The sequence below is a fragment of the Athene cunicularia genome, assembly GCF_003259725.1.
Source record: "Athene cunicularia isolate RWA chromosome 8 unlocalized genomic scaffold, athCun1 chr8_part1, whole genome shotgun sequence".
NCBI classification, from domain to species: Eukaryota; Metazoa; Chordata; class Aves; order Strigiformes; family Strigidae; genus Athene; species Athene cunicularia.
Window position 1 is genome coordinate 28,648,020 of NW_020799109.1, and position 18,673 is coordinate 28,666,692.

Consider the following 18,673-nt stretch of genomic DNA (forward strand, 5'->3'; position numbering starts at 1 on the left):
CTTTAGAGCCATCAGTGGCAGAAGAAACTTTGTTCTTGGAAAGAATAGCTTAGATAGAAAACATGTTCTTATGTGGGGTCTGTGCCACAGTAGAACGGGAAGTATCCACATCTCTTTCCTCATCATTTGAATAGAGGCAGTAATGTTTTCCTGTCTTGGAGGTGGACAGACAGTGAGTACAAAATCTTTTAATTAATGGAAAGAAAAGCTAATAAGGTAAATTATTATTACAACATGATTCTACTTTCAAATATTTTACCATAGTGATAGTTCTACGCATTACTTTCTTTTCCATACTTAAACTTTATTTTAAAAACAAAACCAACCCTTTTTTGCCTTTGCAGTATGTCCAGCAGAGTTGTATTCAGCTTCTACCATTTGGACACTATTTAATTTGCATTTCCCAAGAGAGTTGAATTAGGTTTTATTAGTAAATTGGGCCTATAACCTTGTAGGCAGGTTTTATTAGTTTATCACACATCAGTATTAGCAAATTGTAAATCCCACTGAAACAAATTTGAAAAAGCCTTGAAGAGAAGTCCAGAACCAATGAAGTTTCTGGAGACAAGGAGATTTTTTGGTGGATTTTTTTTTTAATCCCAAAAAAATACTTAGTGGTAGTGGAGTCATATCTTTTATCATATTGTGTTGTCCTAACTGCCGACATGTTTAGTTTTAAAGAAGTTAAACTGAATGTGGTCGGGAGGACTTTACTAAATTTCTGATATGGCTGAATGTACCAGAGATAAAGTGCACTTCTCATTTGGACAATACATTTACTGTCTGTGAAACAGTCAGATAAACTCCTTTTTTTTCGTCAGTGCCAATTCAGGTGGTACCTAAGCTTAGAATTAAGATCTTGTATTTAAAAGATAGTAATAAGGAAGCAGGAGCATTTTGGAGGGTTTTGATTATTGTCTGGGACAAGTTTATTGAAAGACTTGACTTGATTTCTTCAGATCCTGGTTCATGGCCTAATCAAAATTCACTGTATAGTTGTTTTTCTTCAGTACTTAAAGGTGGGAGTGGCACTTCCAGAGTGTGAGTGCTTCATTGCTAAGAGCTTTTGAATGCGAGCCTGAATTGTTTTTGTGTGTAGCTTATAATAATTTGTTTCTGCACCAGTACAAAACTAGAGTTATCTCTTTCTTTTCCCTGTTTTTTTAGGCAGTAGTCATATTTCCTGCTAGCTGTCACTTCCTTAGTTTTTTTCTTACTGTCTTCAAGTCATGTTTATAGAAATTAAATACTGCAACTTGATCATATTATAATCCAGTTTAGGTGTCACTAATATGTATTTTACCAAATTATGCTGTTATGATGTGGACAGTTATAGAGCATTTTTAAAGACCAGGAATCTGAGTATTCAAGGAGAAGATGATTTTTCTCTGACCCGTATTTATGAATGAGATTTTACCAGGGTTTAGAGATCTGTGCATACTGCACCACTAAAGAATTAGGGCACAACACTGCCTGTAATTTGGGAATATCCAGATGAGGACAATGTTCTTCATATCCTCTTCATATCCAGTATTCTACATACAGCAACTTTTTTTTAATGTTCTCGGATGCTTATTTATTATTCTTCTTCTGATTTTAGACTGTATTGGGACAAGCTTCCAAGCAGCTGCTCTTGTATCCCCCAACACGCAGACGATGCAACACACAGTCCTTGCCCCAAAGAGGCAATAGTCAAGATGGGCAGGGAACTGAAAGCAAGAAGAGAAGGTACTTGTCCAAAGTCAGGTGCCAGAGCCTGGAGTAGAGCATTGCTCTCCTGGCTGCTTGCATAGTGCCCCAGTGACCGGACCACACCACCTCTCCAAGGTGTGTGGTCCGTAATCATGACGGTTCATGTTACACTTGTTTCATTTACTGTAAGAGCTGTTTAATTGCTCTGAACAATTACACTAGTATTCTAAGAGATTAAATAGCTTGCTTGGGAATATTTTAAAGGTGCAGTTTTTTTCAGCAAGTCGCAGATGCTGTTTGGGAGGAGAGCACTGAGGTTTTAATGCACTTCAACTCTTTTGGAATATAGGATGCTTGGGCCTCTTTCACTTGCAGTCACTTTTTTTTTTTAGGTGCTTTTTATTTTACTGTATTCCACCTGCAGTTGGCCTCACTTAACCGCCATGGTTGAGGTGGCTATTAAGAATTTTAAAAGAATACCAAAATGCTGTAACAGTTTGTTCAAGTCCATTGGAATGTCTTACCAAAAAATCCCCCAAACCTGGGTCTGTCTCTTATGAAATGTAACATTAATTAATTCCCACATTCTGTCTGTTGCTCTTAGTCCCTCCAGATGTGCTACTAGGAATAGACTGGCTCCCTGGTTACAAGCCATCTGGGCTCTGTAAACTGATTTGCACTTATATTAAACAATAAGTGAACAGAATGCGGAAGAGTTATTAAAGCAAATGTACATTGCTTATAAATCTCAAAGTAAAATATTAAAATGTAGTAAACGGGAATGGAATGTGCAAATGAAGACCTGCTTGTTTTTAATGAGTTTAGCTGTGACCTTCTCGATTTCAACCAAAAGAAAAGAATTTTATTTTTCTCTTAAAAAAAAAAAAAGAAAAACAAAAAAGAAAAACTATAAAACTGCTTACAGAAGTATCTGAGACAAAAACAAGGAAATATAATGTTCTAAACTTGACTGGTCCAAACCACTCAAGCTGCTGTGACAGCTCATAAAACTGAGAGTAGTTTTTAACTGGACTCTGTTTTACATTGCCAGAGTGAATTTTCCTTGCAGGAAGTAGCCAGAAGGTTTATTTAGTTTCCAGACTGCTGCTTTGATCTTTCCATTCTGTCACTTCTCAGGTTACATAGCCCTTTTTCACTGCAGTAAATCTGCAACAGTTAATGAGAATAAAATTTCCTCCTTCTCACTGATCGCATGCTGTTAAATGCCAAACCACAGCCAGCAGCATATTTGGAGAATTCAGCTGCACTGTACAAAAACAGCACAATCAGTTTAATCTTGTTGGTTTTGTAATTCATTTTATTGAGCCTTCCTTTTTCAAGTGACCTATTTTATCAAGACAAGTGGTTTCAAGGCCAGACCTCGAAGAAAGATTTAAAACTGTAATAAAGTGAAGGTGTTTTGTATGCTATGTATAAGCATGCTCACAGGATTCAAAATTAAACCTACAATGAGTAGTTTTAAAAAGTCCTGTGTATCAGTGGGATATTTCTTATGGTTATTATCTGAGCTGAACATGTGCTGCGAACAAGTCTCTAGTATAAAAATTAATGTAACATACCGAATTAATTGCTTTGCCAAATAGTTAAAATTGTTTTGATTCTAAAATTTGGTTCTCTCAATCTGTTTATCAACTTCAGCCATTACAGTATGATGACTGAGCCATCCTTTTCGCTCTGGAAAACTAGAAGATTTTTTTAACCGTGGGATTTAAAATAATAAGTTTAGAGAGTTTATTTGCCCTCTGGGTTTTGAGCTTTTTAAGTTTTATTTTTTTTCAAAACTCCCTGCCCAACCTTTGGCCTGGAACCACTTTGTTCATTTAATTGAAGTTGAAATTTTTGCGTAATAATGCTACTCCAAGGTGTAGAAAATGTTCTGCGTCTGTATTTGTAGCTGGCTTGTTCCCTAACATATCCAATATTAGCACTAAGAAAGCAACCAGTAAGAGACAGAGATTTATTTCCTCCTTAGTTTACACTAAAATTGTCACTGATTTGGGGTAGATTTTGACGAGATTTCACTAGGGCCCTGTGTTGATATATAATAGTAATCGAAATCCACATAATCATCTATAGTGGTAAAAAATATTTAAAGTTTATTCATCAGTAATAATGCTCTAACTTCATTTGCTGTGTGTGCTCAAGTGAACACTGCAAATCCCCTAGTAATGTTAAATTTCAGAAAAGACTTTGAAAGCTTTTATTGGCTGCAGCTGTAAGTCAAAGCAGAACAGATTTTTTGACTCTCCCTCACTCCTTCCCTTCATCATCTCTATCATCCACATGGAGTTGCCTGGTTCTTGGTGCTGAGCCCTGCAGACAGCACAACTATCGGCCAGTAACCTGTTGGCATGGCTTTTCTCGGTATTTGTGCACAGGAGGGAACATTTTTTCCCCATTTGTATTGAAGCATATAGCTGAGTGGCAGTGCATGGACTTGAGCTTGTATAAATATTTTAAAAAATAGTTCTCCAGCTAAGAGCCCTTCAATGCAGGGCACCGAAGACTTGCATTTCTGCTTCAACTGCTTTGCTCAAGAGTACATTTTGACAGTGACCCTGCTGTGTAACCTAGCACAGGAAACAAGAAACACTTTCTGTCTGCAAATGGGAAGGCTAGGGGGAGGCGTGGACCAGATCCTGAGCTGATCTAGTCAGTGATACTAGTTACCTCTATCAAGTTGCCACTTCAGGATCTTATTCTGCTCAGGCTGTTGCCTGAAGCTTCTGTACCCAACGTAACACTGACATTGTTGGAGACCAGTAGAAGAGATGCTTGAAACCTTCCCAAGCCAGACGTATCATTAATTTAAGATTAAGGCAATGTACTCTTCAAGTTATGGAGTTGACAGAAATACTTTGGACTGTGCAAAGAGAGAGGGGGAGGAAAGGATATCTTGTTTTTTATTGCCTCATCCTCAGGACTTTTTTATTTGTTCTAGTTCTTAATTAATTTTTTTAAAAATGGATGCATCTAATCAGTGGGTTTGGCCAGTTGTTGAGCCAACAGCACAGGAGATGTTTCTGTTAGGCTTATAATGGGAAGGCAGAACTCTTGGTTTTGGTTCCAGCTCTGACAGTGCACTTGACCTTATAATAAATCCCGTACAGAATAGCTGAGAAACTCCCCATCCATGTGGCAGAGCTGTGAGCCTGGGTGAGGGAATGCTAGTGAAATTATCCTGATGCCCTTCAAATAAACAAGATGGCTATATGAAACAGCTTGAGTTCTTGCGTTGCTATTTTTATCCCTGGCTGTATCCTGGATTGGTTGCTTTTCTAGCAGATCAGAAATATTCTTGTTTTCCTCTTTGAGGGGTGTTACAGAATAAGCAGAAGTCTTTTCTATCTACATCAGTCTAATTCGAGTCTTCTCATTGCTGTAGTTTGTCACTTGCTGTCTTTAATGTCTGGGGCGTGTTTTTTTTAAATATACTCCAATGGGAAACTGAGGTCATGGAGAAAAGGAGCAACTTGTCTGAGATCACACAGCAGGTAACTGATAGAGCAAGAAACTGAGCCCAAGTCCCAGACTGCCCTTCACAGAGCTGGTGTGGCAAGCTCCACAGCTTTCAAGCAAGGCTCTTGCTGAATTTGGCGAAGCAAGGTCATTTGTGCTTAGTTCAGTGCTTTCTTACTGTTCAGCTGGGAAATTTCATTTTTTTTAAATGCTGCCTCCCCAACAGTGAATTTTGGCATGCTTATTGCTTGGTGCATAGCTGGAGCCTGACACAGAGGATGGATGCAGTGCTCATTTCTCCTCAATTGTCAGATTTGCATTTGTTTATAATTAAACAGCAGAAACAGGAGTATTGTGCTGAGATATAACTGGGCACTAAGTCTAGAAGCAACTGGAAACTTTAAGTCATTAAGTGCACTGAAGAAAGCTGGATCACATGGAAGGAGAGACATTGTCATATCCATAAAAGCTGTATCATGATGCACAAGGGAGCTAAAGTATTATTGCACAGGTTCATTCTGACATTTTCTGTCTTTTGAGCAGATACAGTATTACTATTTAAGGAACACTAATACTCAGTGCTAATGTCAAGATGAACTTGGTATTTGATGCAGTGTGCAGTCACAGTCCCTGCCACAAAATTCCCTTCCCACTTGAGCTTGAGGGATAGAAAGCATGGGAAAAAAGCTTCACAGATAGGGGGGAAAAAGTTTGGGCCATGAGAGGCTGAGTTTAAGAGACTTGTGGTTTATAGTTTAACGTCATTACCAGTAGTGGGAGAATCTACAGTTACAGGACATTATATAAAGGAACATTGTTTTTTCTAAGACTTCTCAGTTTATGCTGTTTCTCCATAACCCATGGCTTGTGCTTTGACTCTGAAGGGCAGAAAATTTATGGTCAGTGAAGAAAACCAGAGGTAGCTGGCACGTAGAAGTAAATAGGATCATCTTCTCAATCGCTAGACTCTGAGCAAGGGAAAAAGCAACCAGCCTTATGCCACTTACTGGTGCTCTCCACTCTTTCGTGACTGGTGTCATGAAAAGGGTATCCCAGCCAGCGTTAGGTAAAGTATCAGTAAAATGGTGAGTATCAGCAGAAAGACCAAAGAGTTTCACAGGCTTTGAGCCTTGGTTAAAGTATGGTGCTTAGCTGGTACCTGTAAAGGATTAGCAAAATATTTCTTACCTGAAGATAATTTTAGAAGCTGAACGTCCGCGTTCATTCTGTGGAGTTCAAAACCATTTTCCATCTCCTGTGCTTGGATGCACACAGCCTGAATCCTCACTGTACAACGGCACAAGGCCTGGGTGCCCTCAGCTCCCCCTGCCTTTCTGTACCCTGGTCACTGTGCAGAGGAAACCTGCAGAGCAAGGGAGGGAGCTGCAGCATTTGGTAACTGATCTCCTAATGGCTAGCAGGACTGCAGCCTCTGCTGCATACCCTACGTGATTATGCTGCCCTGCACTGCAATTGTGGTCTCAGACCTACAGTCTAGCACCTTTCATCAGTGCTTGAAAACAAGCAAAAAAAATACTGAGAGGAGAGAAAAAATACAGACTTTACTTCTGGCAAACTCCTGTGTCTCTTGTTGTCAAGTATTATAAACAATAAACTGCATCTCAGTTGTACAGGTTATAATGCTGTGCTGGTCTCGAGATTAGAGACTGGCGTGCTGCTCCAATGGTTTAGCTACCTCCTGAGGGAAAGTACAGCCTTCAGTATTCATCCGAACATAACTTCTGTCTGTTATACACAGGAACTTGATACAGCATTATAGATTACAGGGTTTGTGGCATGAGTTTATAAAGGCAATATAGGATGGTAACTGTACCGTATGTTATCAACAGTGCTGTCACACCTGAGTAGATTCACAGACTTCAAGGATGTGCTGCACAAAATTCTGAGTGTCTGCCTGGGGTGAGGTGGGAGATGTTTTAAGAGTGAAGACAGTGGTTTTTAGTAACAATATAAGGTGTATAAAGTGATATATGAACTGTACTGATGTCAGGCTACTGAAAGATGCTCAGAAACTTTCTGGTTCAAACCCCATTGTCTGATACTCAGGAGGAGCTGTGCACAGCTGCAGGTGTAATCAGTGGCTGGCAGCAAGAAGGTGCCACGTGTCAGCAGAGGCTGCATGTTTATACCTGCAAATACACCCTCTCAGCAGCTCACTTGAGCACATGGAGAACTTTGGGTGCGATTCCTTCATTAGGATTTGGTAGGGTTGCTGATACGTTGAGAGCTGTAAGTAGTGTTTGGTCTTACCAAGGTCAGGGAGACCTAGTGAATTATAAATTTATAGACACTTTTTAATAAAACAGTTTTTAATTTTGGGTTACCAACCATGAAACCAATAAGCAGAAAAGGATGAACTTTTGGTCCTAAAGTTTAAGCTCCTAAACTGATATTTCACCTTCTAAGGTGAAGACTTTTTCTGGGCCACCTTCGCCTGCACAGGCAGTCACAGTGTTTCACAGTACAGTCTGGTAGGATTCTTGCCATGCTGCTGCTTGCCTCTTCTGTGAGTGTGCTGGCCTGTTTCCTAAGCAGTGTTTCTTGCTGGGATTGCTCTGAGATTCACGCGTCCTACTGAGGGATTTCCAGTTGGACTTCAAGGGGTTAGTTTTGACCAAGAATTTCCCTACTGACTCAAGATTTGCCTTTCTGAGGCCCTGCTTATGCTGAAGGAATGAGTACCCGTTTTAGAGCAGCTTGTCAGCACCAGCACTAATAACAGTGTGAATGCTAGTGTGGACAGGCTCAGGTGTCTATCGCATCAGGAAAACTTATGGAAAGCAGCCTTGCCTCGTGGTCAGTCTGCACCCAGGTGCTAATGAGCCTAGTTCAGACTAAGCTCAAGAATCACTCCTCCCATCACATGCACTCGGGAGCAGCGAAGGTACCTGAATGGGAACCCAGCAGAGGGTTGCTGGCAGAGTGCTCCTTCTCTGAGCCTGCCGCGTCTTCCAGACATGCCACAAAGCCTGTCTAGTCTCTGAGGCTCTGTGTGCAGGGGGGAGTTAAGGAAAGTATTTTGTGGCCATAGTAGGATGCTGGCTGGCATTTCCTGCTGTGCGGGGGGACTGGTTGCTCTTTACATTTTAAATTATGTTAGGGCACCTAGGATCTGAGATGGACATATTAATTTGGATGTTATGAATCAGAGCAAGTATCAATAAGCAGAGCTGTTAAGAAATCTCTCCTCACTCATGCACATCAGGAACATTTTCCTCTTCGGCATGTGTTCCCCAGCAGTACAAGCAAATTGGAAAGTTCAGCTGTCATTTGGGGAAGGTCATAGATCACACTAGCAGCCTGAGTAATCCAAGAGGTTTTAAGTATCATAGCATTTAGTTTAAAGTGAAATTTGCTCTGACAGGGGCTGGCAGACCAATAGGAAAAAGAAATATTTGTGCTTGGAGAAGTGCATGTGTAGAGACCTCGAGTATAACTGATGGCTGGAAGTGATTTCAGTCTAAAAAAAACAAATCATTAAGAGAGTGCATAGGGGTAAAATACACAGTTCATATTTTAAAGGGTCTCAAAATGAACCAGCAACTGAGGTTAGCAGTACATAGTAATTAACTGTGCTGTTCACTGTTTAACTCCATCAGCTCCAGGCATGGCGGTAACTTTGCATAAGAAAACAGTTGTTTTTTGACAGCGTGGTTAGCAAGCACCAATCTCTGTGCACATGCATGCAATTTTGTGTGACAAAACTGCCTTAAATGATTTGCAGATTAAGGCAACGGCAGAAGTCATTTATTTGAGGAGTTAGTTGTGGTGTTGTGAGATCTGCATCCATTATACAACTACAGGCATTGCATGTGCTTCTGCTAGGTGCCTAGTTGAACAGGGCTGACTAATGGGATGAAAAAATACCAATTTGGGGATGGGAATTGTTGCCTCAATTGCATAATTATGCATCCCTACTTTTTGGGAAGACAGGCTGCTTGCTGTGCTGAGCATTGACTTTTCCTGTAGATGCTGTATAATTAAGGCCAATGGCACGTTTTTCTTGGGAGCAAGTTCTGAAGTTGATGGCTGGTATAAATCTAAGAACATACAGCACAAATCATGTTCTCAGGCCAGTCGTTACCCACCAAGTGTTTACAGCTGAAAAGCTACCATCTTTACTGGCTCTACCCTTCTGCTGTTCTTGGCAGAAGTGGCAAGGATTCATCAAGACTTGATTTTTAAGCCCGTGTCTCCACCTCGGTAGGTTATACTTGCAGAGTCACTGCTCTTGGCCTGCTAGCTTCATGAGTAAGCCAGGCTTCAGTCTACGGATGCGTGTTTGCTGTTTTGTTGCCCTACCCCTCAGTTACCTCCTGGGTTCAACAGCCTTTCCTTCAACTAAGAGGAGAAGCTTTTTGCTACGGGCTGCCAGTGCAAACAAGCTAGTAGGCAAAGCTGGTATGTTTCAAGAGCACCAACATGTAAAAACAAAGCCAACTTTTTCTGAAGCATGGACAAGCCTTCATTTACTTACGAGAAATACTTAGATGGGAGAGAGTGGTGATTTGATCAAGGTGTTTTAATGTGATTTTTCTGTTCCTTTTTTTTTTTTTTTTAACTGTCCAAAGCAGTTATCAGCTGATCCATCTCTTCCAGTTTTCTTCAGGACACTAACATATGTCTGAACCATTTGGAAATAACTGATACTGCTCAAAGTTTATACTCTAGGGATCTTTACCTAATTACTTACACATTTATAAAAAAAATATTAAAAGGTTTGCTGAGAATGTGATTGAAACCATATTTTCCCTGCTCTCGTTATCAATTTAAATACATTTGAAAGTTCCTTGAATAAGGTGTACTAAAGTGGAAGTAGCTGCAACGGCTCTGCCTGCAGTGATAGAAACCCATTGCCACCTCCTGGCTCAGTGTCGTTATTACACCTCACCCCCAACAACATAATGTTCTTTTAGTATGTAACAGAGTGACCAAAACTTCTTGAAACTCTGCAGCATCAAGAGAAGCCACGTTTACGTTTAGGAAGAAAATTCTTCTTCGAGACAGGTCTCTCAGGCTGCTGTATTTGTTGTGTCCTCCTCTGCCACAGTAAACCTGAGGATGGCCCATATTAGCTTGGCTTGCAGCCTACAGTGCCCACAACCTGCTTGCTCACCTACAACATCTTTCCAAAATGAAGTTTTCAGTAGTTAGCAGAAATGCAAAGAGCCCCTATTCTACTGTAGTAGTAATAAAACCAACTTATCCCCAACTAATGTGGTTATAGTCACAGAAAAAAAAAAAATTGAAAGATAAACCCAGAGAAGTGTTTTCTGTTAAAATATCTTCTCATTGTAATTACCATAGATGCTTTCAGGATCTTTGGAATAAAACAGTGTCATTCCTGAGTTTGAAGGTAGACTAAAAGGATCCTGATTCTCCGCAGTGTTACACATGCATGGCATCACTGGGAACTTGCAGCAGCACAACAAAACTGGACTCTGCACTTCCAAATTCCTTTACACCGCCTTTGTTATTAACTCCTACTTTGTTATTAACTACTAACAATACTGAAAGAACTCTCTTAAAGAATCAGCATTGTTTTAAAGTAGTTACTCAACTTGTTTATTTTCTGAACTGCCAAACAAATTGGTCAGCTTCATTCTAGGTCCTTGTTGGCTTGTTTGGAGGAGCTTTGTGGCCTGTGTTTATAAAGCTGTACCTAATGGCAGCCCATGTGAGCTCTGTCTGCCCAGTCCCTTTGCAAACTGCAAATTGGTAACAGCAGTAGAAGCAGGGACCATCCTCTGGCTAAGGTGAGTGCAGGGCATGGTGTTTCTGGAGATGAGAGTTAGATACAGAGAATGTAACAGGATTTCTCTTAATTGCGACTTTCAGAGCCTTTTAAAGCTTCAAGCCTGCTAATGAGAAAGCTGTTGATTGCCAAGTACAAAGGAGTGACCTGGAGAAGGTGCCTCAGAGGTTACCAGCTCCTTTCATAATGGCCTTGGAAAAGCGTAATGGGACTTTGGAGTGGAATCAGGAAGGACTGGGTGGCCAAAGGAAGGTGTGGAGCCAGAGGCATGCACTCACATAGCTTTGCACCACTACAGGGTACACCACAGCTACTCTGCTTCACTTTGCCATGCTGAAGGGACTGACCAGCCTTTAAGGTCAGACTGATGGCTCTGTGTGTGAGTTATAAGATGGGGCATTGCCAGTTCAACTGCAGATAGGCAGACATGGAAATAGCAAAACACTTTCAAGATACATTCAGGTGTAACAGAATAACTTTTTCTGCAGTTTGGCTTGTTGTCTGTGTCCCCTTTATCTCAGAGGACAAATCTCAGCCTCAGACTTTCCACTTTCACCTGATTATCAGAATATCCCATGAGTGAACTAGTTCCCTGAGAAACCAGGCACCAGGGATCCTTTTCTAGGACCTCATAGAGACACAGTCTGAGGACCATGTCTTTGCAAGGACAGAGTGATGGACGTGGTCCCCCACCACTTCAGCTGAGCCCTTTCAGTCCAACCAATTCAGCAGTGCCAGCTTTTTGCTGAGCCAGCGCCTGGGGCGCACCCATTGTACATCTTCTGGATGGGTCCTTCTTTCCCAGCCCTGACTGTTGTATAACCCATGTTCCATATGTATAATTGCCAGTAATGAGGTTCAGCTTTTCCCCACTCCAAAAGCACTTTGGTTCTTTGTGTTTTGACAGTCTTCAGAAGGGAAGTGCAACTCCTTTCAATGCATCTTTAGTCAGACAATAAATCAGAATCCTTTTCCATTTATCCTTTTACTGAAGTGGAAGTTGAGAAGTGACATAACTATGAATAGGCAGTAATCCAGTATCTTAAGCAATGTTCATTTTTCCTCTACCTCCTGCATGAGAGTTACTGTTGAGCATGAAATATGTGCCACTTTTCCCTACGCACCTCTTGTGCTTTAGTATCTAATTCATTGCTGTGTGACTTTTTAGGTGTAAAAGATGCTGTTCTATATAAGAAATTAATTATTCTGTCTCATTAATATATAGCTTTTCAGCATATGATGAACTCTTTCTGCCATTTGGCTGTCAGTCTTGTATCCCACCAGAAAGACTGTCCTTTGCTGAACTATGTTGCTGTGCCAGATGTTCTCACTTTCTCATTTCTAGCTGGTATTTTCCCAGGGGCTTCAGAAATGCACGGAAGGAAGGAAGGAAGGAAGATGTGCTATGTAGGACAGGGTTACTGGTGGGCTTTTGCCAGAAGCATGCTTGAGGCCTTTCCCCAAAAGACACATTAACTTTAATGTACAGAGAGAGAAATTGAGGCAGAGAAGTGCTTTGCTAGTATATCCATAAAAGGGCAGAAGAGAAGGCTTCTGACTCTTCTGGGATTTCTATTTGACCTGAAAGCTTTTTCTTTATAGTAATTGTCTTGATTTCTTTCTCTGCAGCATTTTTTTTTTCCCCACAAAGGGAAGGGGAGACAGAGCAGTGCTGGCTGGAAGGGGAAGATGGCTTGTGAAGTTGCCTCACAAAATTATCTTTGTGGCAGGAAGAACTGGAGACCCCAGCACTAGCGTGCCTTCCCTACCATACAGAAACCTTCAGTTTCTCTCCTCTTTTTTTGCAGCATTGGAGTTGATGGATTTGGTCAATCACCAGGGGTTCCTGGCCGCCCAGCGACTGCCTATGGATACCGCCCAGATGAACCTTACTACTACAGCTACGGGGCACGGTAAAACAGCTCACTTTGCAGCCCAGGAGGCTGCCACCTGCCCTGGACCAGCCAGCATGTGCGTGGCCAGCAGTAGATCTACCCCTTGGTAATGCATGATTGTACCACAATGGGTCCATCGTTATGTATCCTTTGGCGTGTGTAGCTCCTGATAAACCTAGCCTTTCTGGGCCCAGTGTTCTAGTGACAGTGTTTACTCTTTGGTTGATCTTTGTTATCATTTTTGTACAGTATTTGCTCTGTGACTTGAAAGCAAGAATTGGAAAGCTGCTGGACTGGAAAGTGTCACATTATGTATATTAAGCTACTAATTTAATTTCTATTAAATATAAAAACCTGTGTGGTCAGTGGTGGTGAATGTGTTTCTAACCAACATTTCGTTTGTTTTACAAGGCATTTAAGAAGAATGCTTTGTGTGAAGTGTGTTTAACATGGACTGTTTCCCTCTAACGCTTAAGTCACAGGAACACTGTTAAGTCCCAGCATATCCTGGCACTGCCCTGATACGTAGTTACCAAAGTCCAGTCCTGAGTCTGAAGACTTTATAATAATGGAAAGATGGCACAGATTCTCTCCCCTGGAGTTTCAAACATTTACAATCTAGTTCAAATGCTTGAAAACATTTAAAATTAGAAACTATACTACAACAGAATACCTTTACCATAGCATTTAAATAGAATTCTGTGGGCTGAGACAAGACTGCCACATCCTGAGGACTTGCAAAAGAAAAAAACCACTGTAACTTGGTTCAGAATCCAGATACTTTCCCCCAGCTTCCTTATCCTAAATGACAAGTGCATCTCAGCCTCCTTGTTCACAGGGTTTAAATTGGGTCTAAGCACAGATCATAGACTGAGCAGCAAAGACAAGCCAAGACACCTTCACATTGGACTTGTAATGTGGTGATTGTATTAAGCTATGTTTTGAAACATGCTACGTGCAAACAGTTTAGGCTAAAGCTCTTATTGTGTATCCCCACCCATAACAGACAGAAGAAAGCGTATGAAGTGCCCTCTCTGCCATAGCCATCAAGGTAGCAGTTCAAATTCTCACTTTCTAAAAGAAAAGCTACTTCCACCTCATCTTTTCTTTTTCAGTGGCTATGGATTTGCAGAATTGTTCCTCTCCTCTTTTTCTCCCTGGTTTAAACAGAAACTAGACTTGCATAAGGGGCTGATACTACTAAAACAGTAGCCAGTAATCCTGTAAGACTGGTGTGTGTGCTAGGAAGATGATCTTCAAAGGCACGGGCTTCTTTAGGAAGCTTACAGACTATTAGTCTTATACTTGAAAACTATCTTTGAGATCAAGGTTGTTGTGAAACCTTGCTTTATCTCTTAAAAGCGTGCAGGTACTTTCATGTGCCCTGTTACTCACTATGTCTCATGCTGTAGGACTCAGAATGATTCTAAAATTAGCCATGGTGTTTGGTACCATTTTTCTGTTTCCTCCCTGTGCTGGCTTCATGTTTACGGCTTCACTTAATGGAGGTGGGTAGAACAGCACTGCCAAGATTAACTAGTATTTTTAAAAATATTTTTCTATACAATTTTTAACTAATTCTTATGAAGTTTCTTAGAAAATATAAGAAACACTAGAAACACTGCAGAAAACCTAAATTAAACTAATGGGTTTCCAGTGTTGTTCCTTTCTAGATTCTTTCCATTGGTTTGAGCCCACACTTTATCTGCCCAGCAGTTGTGCCACATTTAGTCAAAAGCTTTCAGATATTTTTAGAGTTATAGCTGTGAGAGAAATTACCCAAACTGCATATTCAGACACAAGCTTCTCTTTTAAGACTGGCACTCGCTCATCAAGCTTTTCCAGAAAATTATTGTGAAGTTATTTAAAGCAGTTGCTCTTCTCATGAAATGTGTTTTTGGGGAAAAAAAAAAATGAAGTGGGTCCTTGGAGTATATGCAAACTATCAATGAAATTGAAGGAACCTTTAATTGGAAGCTTCAGGTTAATGAGGAACTACAGTTGAGCTTCAGCAAATGGGTGGGTGTCTGTAATTGTAATTCCGTTGTGACCATGCTGAGAATAAATGGCAGTGGAAAAATCTCTGGCTGCATTTTTAGTATTCAATGTTAAGAGTTTATGAGAAAAGAATAAAAGATCAAGTATTTGTAGCTTTGCCTGGCAGCAGCTAAGAGAAGAACATCATTTATCTGCAAGCAGAGCTTGGTAAAAATTACTCAGCACTTAGTAGCCTGAGGACAGAGCCTGCTAGCCAAGATGAAAACCAGCTGTGCCACTATACTCTCCAAGGCAGGAGAGCGGCTGATTTTTCCTTTAATTACAGTTCCTGAGCCAGAAAGGGGAAAAAAGATATGAGTACATAGACTTTTCAATCTATATCACATTTCCTGTGGGTGTCAGAGGGAGACTGGAGAGTCTGACCTGTAGGGTAACTTTTTAATTATCTGTATTTATGGATTCAGTCCCCAGGTACTGTATCCTGCATAAAATGGGGCGAGGATGGATCTGCTTTCTCTTAACAACTTCTACAACTTTTGTCCTTTCCTCCTCTTCCTGTTTTTTCTCTCTGACTTTGTACAGCTCCTCTTTTCTATCTCTACAGCAGCAATCCCTAACCATCCCAGGAGTATCCTCTTTTCCAGTCTGCTGCTAATTAATTAATGAGTTTGATTAGGCAGGTGTTTTGGATACAACTAGGCTGTAAAGTTAATATAGGCTGAGAAGTTCATATGTCTGTTAGCTGTTACTCAGCCTTTCTGCAGACGTGCAGTATAATTTTGGTGAGCAATCTGCTTAATGCAGCAGCCTAAAATCTCGTTTGAAATTATTATTTATACCACACTAATATTTAGGAGCTTACTAGGGCAACAGAGGGTGGGGAAAAGAAAAAGTAAACAAATACCCTTGGCCTAGAAAGCTTATGACGGGCCAGATTCAAAGTCTTTTAAATATCAATGTGTGCGTAGAGCTGTCTGATAACAGTTTAACATGTGCCTTTCATTCTGAAATAAGACTGCCATGATTCTGTTTAATTTAATCCACTCTGGATTAAATGAAACAGGAACAAGATGTATCTTCTTCTGGAATAAGCAGGACAAGCTCTGTTTAGATACAAGAGATTTCAAGTCCCTCTGGCAGGTTCTTTAATGGAATTCCTGTGATAAGCCACTGGTGAGCTCAGCTGTAGGCTCTTCATGGGAGAAGGCTGAGAATAGCTACAACCTGCATTCCTTCCATGACCGTCCTCAAGAAAAATAAAATAGCAGACTTACTGGTGCAACTGCCAGCTGTTAAAGTTGTTGTGATCTGCTCATTTTTATTCTTTATGAGGTTAAGGAGAGAGCTCTGAGGCAACATGAGAGGTACAGGCTGGCTGCCTGCACGGGCAGTGGAAGACAGCGCTGCACACAGGTCACAGGTAGAAGGTGATGCTTGCAACCAGTCTGTCTAGAAACCCACATGAATGTGAACATGGACTCTTCTGGAATTGGTATGTTGGGGTCCCTGCCCCCTAAAAAGAGAAGCCCACTTCTGTTTTTTAAGAAATTGAGTACTTGAGAAATATCCTTAGCTGCAAAAAGCTACTGTAATGTTGTTGTAACTAACATGACTCTGCGGCAGGAGGACATTATTGGAAAACTCAGGGGCTGCAGTTCTGGCGCTGGGGGCACCACCCAAGACCCATGTCTTCCCTCTGACTTTTCCAAAGGCCCTGTGGCCTGGAAGAGCTGGGAAGCATTACAGCAGTGTAGATAGCGACCACACTGGTGTCTGCTGGACAGTGCTCCCCACCTGCCCCCTTAGCCCTTACAGGCTCTATTCCGTTGATGTGCTTTTTGCACCATCCTCTTCTATAGTTACTAACTGCCTGTCTCTCCACTACACCAATCTTTTCTTGCCCAGTTGACTTAGATAACCGGTTAGAAACTTGCTAAGAGCTCTGTAATCCCGCTAGTGCCTGTCTACCCTTTCTTCTTCTGCCCTTGAAAGAGAAGGAAGGGGGTTCACACCTAACTCGTTAGGTCCTGAGTTACCCTCTGAAGGAACTGGCATTGGCCGCTCTTAGGAAAGGCAAACTGCAAAGTTTGAAAGCCAGAAGCCCCGCTGGTATGTGTGCACAGCACTTGGGGCAGCAGGGCCCTGAGCAGGGTGCACCCCTCCATACCTCTTTAGTTTGTATGAGACAATGGACTCGCAGGGGAAAAGAAGAAGTGCATCTCCACAGAGGCTGACCAGCAAAGTGATTACACTGTAAATGATGCAGAGCAGCCAGAGTTTCTTTTTTTTTTTTTTCTTTTTTCCTGAGAGCCACAAGAACTACACTGCAGCCTGAAGCTGGACACAGGTGCTGTGAGTAGAAATCAATTGTTGCTTATTAAGAATTTTTGTCTTTACTTGCAGTTGTTCACGTCTTCCAATCTTCTGCCTTTCCGTTGCTGCAAACACACACACACACAGAGGACGTACGAATCCATGCTTAGGCCCTTGAATAAACTGTCCACAGTTGCGCTTGTTTTGCACTTTGGGACATGACTGTCCAATTTGGGCCAAAGACTTTGGAACTTTCTTAATTTTGAAAGAGACCTAGATCATCCAGGTGCCAATATATCCCTCTGCCAGAGGAGCAGGCTTCTCCTAGCCCTCTGCTCCTTTGTTAACCCTGACATGCCAGCCTATAGACCACCCAGCGCACACTCTAGAAGAAAGCCGCCTTCTTTGCTTTCCTGAACGGCCTGTGAAGCTCACCTGAACGAGTTTGTGTGTGGATCTGAGGGGATCCCTTTTTCTGTCTGGCTACCTGTGGCTTTGTTGTGCTGAAGGGACTCTAGCATAAACAAGCCACTGGCCAGCAGACCTGTGTCTTTGGGGGTATCTGCACTGCCCATGCTCTGGATGGACCGGAGGGCTTTGCTAGAAAGAGGGGGGGAAAGCATATTGCTGAAGAATACACTCTACAAAGTTCATGCGAGATTTGACAGCACAAAATTTAATGCAAGCTAAACTGGTGGAGTTTAGTTACTAAAGAAAGCTAAGGAGTTAGCACAGCTTAGACCATTAAACATGCTGCCGTTGCCATTAAATCTTTGTCTAGACAAGGCCACGGGTATGGGGTGTGCTGCTGGGCCCTGCTCACTCTAAGTGTTGGGTTCAAAATGATTGAGCAAACCACATCCTCATGCCCTGGCGCTGCTTGAAACTGGAATAACATTGGAGATATGAAAATAGTGTGTGAAAAGCCCAGACCTCCCACTGCACTATAGTAATTCCTTTCAATGGTTGTTCTGCTGTCCAAAATACGTGAAATTTCTCCCTGGAGTCACTTTACTCTGCAGCATAGAGAGCAATTAGTTTTAATGGCATTAAATAGATCTCCGTATGATGCAGGAGTTACACCACCAAAGCAAACGCGTGGGGCTCGGGGCAATGGCACGGGGAGATGTGTTAAACAGACCACCTGCCTCGCGTACGCAGTTTTCACCAAGTTACTTGGGCTGGTCGGGAAGCTATTGCCGGATTCCCTGCAGCAGCGGTGTGGGGGCTGAGCCGGGAAACTGTGGAAGGAAATGAGCTCACTAAGTGGAGCCGGGGGACAAGAGGCCGCTGTTCGTTGGGAAGGGGGGAGACACCTATTCCCCAAGAGCCCGAGACCCGTAAATCACACAGCAAAGGCGGTTCAGGCGGAGGGTCCGGCCGACCCACCGCGCCTGAGGCACGGAGCGGCAGCGATGGAGGAGGGGTCTGGCCGGGGGGACAGCCCGGCCGCTGCTGTGGGGCCTGGACCGCAGCGCAGGCGGGAGCCGCGGGGCTGACCCCAGCCCAGGCTGCACAC

The 18,673-nt window shown here is 42.1% G+C and overlaps 1 protein-coding gene across 4 annotated transcripts in view; it reads left to right on the forward strand.

The window, feature by feature from the left end:
* The window catches only part of KIFAP3 (kinesin associated protein 3), a 64,172-nt gene extending 50,953 nt beyond the window's left edge, over nucleotides 1-13,219 (forward strand). For all 4 annotated transcript variants that reach the window (XM_026853873.1, XM_026853875.1, XM_026853874.1 and 1 more), the window contains one exon: nucleotides 12,757-13,219. In XM_026853873.1, coding sequence (XP_026709674.1) covers nucleotides 12,757-12,865 — 109 coding nt within the window. In that variant the 3' untranslated portion in view covers nucleotides 12,866-13,219. The remainder of the gene's footprint in view (nucleotides 1-12,756) is intronic.
* The last annotated feature ends 5,454 nt before the right edge of the window (nucleotides 13,220-18,673 follow it).